General features: G+C 39.4%; 1 protein-coding gene across 1 annotated transcript in view; it reads right to left on the reverse strand.

The window, feature by feature from the left end:
• The window catches only part of Vdac3 (voltage dependent anion channel 3), a 12949-nt gene that overhangs the window by 2819 nt on the left and 8403 nt on the right, over window positions 1-1727 (reverse strand). Inside the window, exon 6 of the mRNA XM_029480685.1 lies at window positions 441-780. Within this exon, the coding sequence (XP_029336545.1) occupies window positions 441-780 (340 nt within the window). The remainder of the gene's footprint in view (window positions 1-440; window positions 781-1727) is intronic.

Raw genomic sequence — 1727 nt, forward strand, 5'->3', positions numbered from 1 at the left:
ATTACTTTGAGATTCCTATTATTTCTGGATGCAACAGAGGTAGTAACTGGGCTCCAACCAAAGTTATATGAAAACTCCATACACAATTACCAGAGTAGTTCCAGTTTGTTCCCATTATCTGGTGATTGTTCTTAGTGTGCCAAACATCTGCTTCCAGTTATAGTCAAAATAAGTAACAAAAAGTATCAGTGAGGTGTATACGTGTTCTGGGCTGTCTGCACTCAGTGGTTTCACAGATGCTAAAATAGCCTTGAGTTTGCGGTGAGAGCGGACAGCAGAAACACAGTAGCCCAGCCTGACTGGCTCAGTGTGTGAGCTTCCTGACAATGCACTGCTGACNGTGAGACCGTGCAGCAGGACTGGCACCTACCAAGCAGTATTACCATCCTTTCACCATTCAGGGGAATTGCACTGGCACTAAAGACGCAATGAACACTCACACGTGAGTATGCAGCTGGAAGTCTGCAGCCTTGTAACCAAGAGCGAAATTATTCTGAGACAGTTTGGATTTGGCTGTGTCAAAACTCATCTGGTAGCCAGCAAGCCAACCTTCAAAGGCCAACACAGCCCAGCCATAGATGGTCGGTCCAGAAAAATCTATATCAACATTACTGCCGAGACTAAAACAATCCCGTCTATAGGAGGCCTTTAATTTCCCACTCTTCTTTCTGTAAAAACAAATAACNTGATAAAAACCATGAGTCCACATTTCCACTCTGAGGTATAAAGTCANACCCTCCCCAGAGGTAGATGACTGTGTGGTACAAATGCTACAAACGACTTAGCTCTACAAATACAACCCTTAGGATGCAAGTATGTGTCAGTGCGGGCTGTGATACTCTCCTTTAATCCCAGCACTTTAACCCNAGGAGGTAGAGTCAGGTGGATCTCTGTGAGTTCCAGAAGAGGCCAGGGCTACACACACAAAAAAAAAACTGCTCAAAAAACAAACAAACCCACACACACACACACAAATAAATGTATATGTCATTATATAAACTAACAAAGCGTTTTATGATTGACTGTTAAATAGGAAGTGCTTTGATGTTCTGATGCACAGTAGGGTCATTACACATAAAGTACTATATATNTCAAAAATAATGCAAGGATTTTAAAGTTGCTTTCAACTCAAAGAAATGATGTTTGAGGAGATAGACATATTTGATTACACAGTATATACACATATTCAAATACTACACATTATGCCACAGATATAAACATTTTTGTTAAAAAAATACNAAGTCCATAAGTAGTAAGATATTTAAGTGCCAAGTTAATAATCTGAAAATATATATAGAGAGACACGTGAGAAATAAATTATCTTCAAGTGCTAAAATGTAATATCAAAACACATAACTAACCTATTAGTAGAAATACACTTTTTTGTTGCTTGTTTTAGACAAGTTCTCGCTGTGTAGCCATGGCTAGCCTGGAACTATAGAGATCTGCCTGCCTGTCCCCGTAATGCTGGGATTAAAGGCATGCACCAACACACCCAGCCAAAATAATAGCAATGCTGAATCAGAATTAGTTTTGCCTTACAAGTCTTTTAAAAGATTATTCTAAAAATAATTAAGGCATGTGACAGGAAGAACAGACCCATTGTTNCATCTAAAACCAAATTTCTCTTTGCATTTATCTAGCATCTCTGCCTTCAGACAGCAGAAAACCAGGATAAGCAGATAAGAAATGAAATAATGGCAAACAGACTAAGCCTGGAGGACGTC

The sequence above is a fragment of the Mus caroli genome, chromosome 8, assembly GCF_900094665.2.
Source record: "Mus caroli chromosome 8, CAROLI_EIJ_v1.1, whole genome shotgun sequence".
NCBI classification, from domain to species: domain Eukaryota; kingdom Metazoa; phylum Chordata; class Mammalia; order Rodentia; family Muridae; genus Mus; species Mus caroli.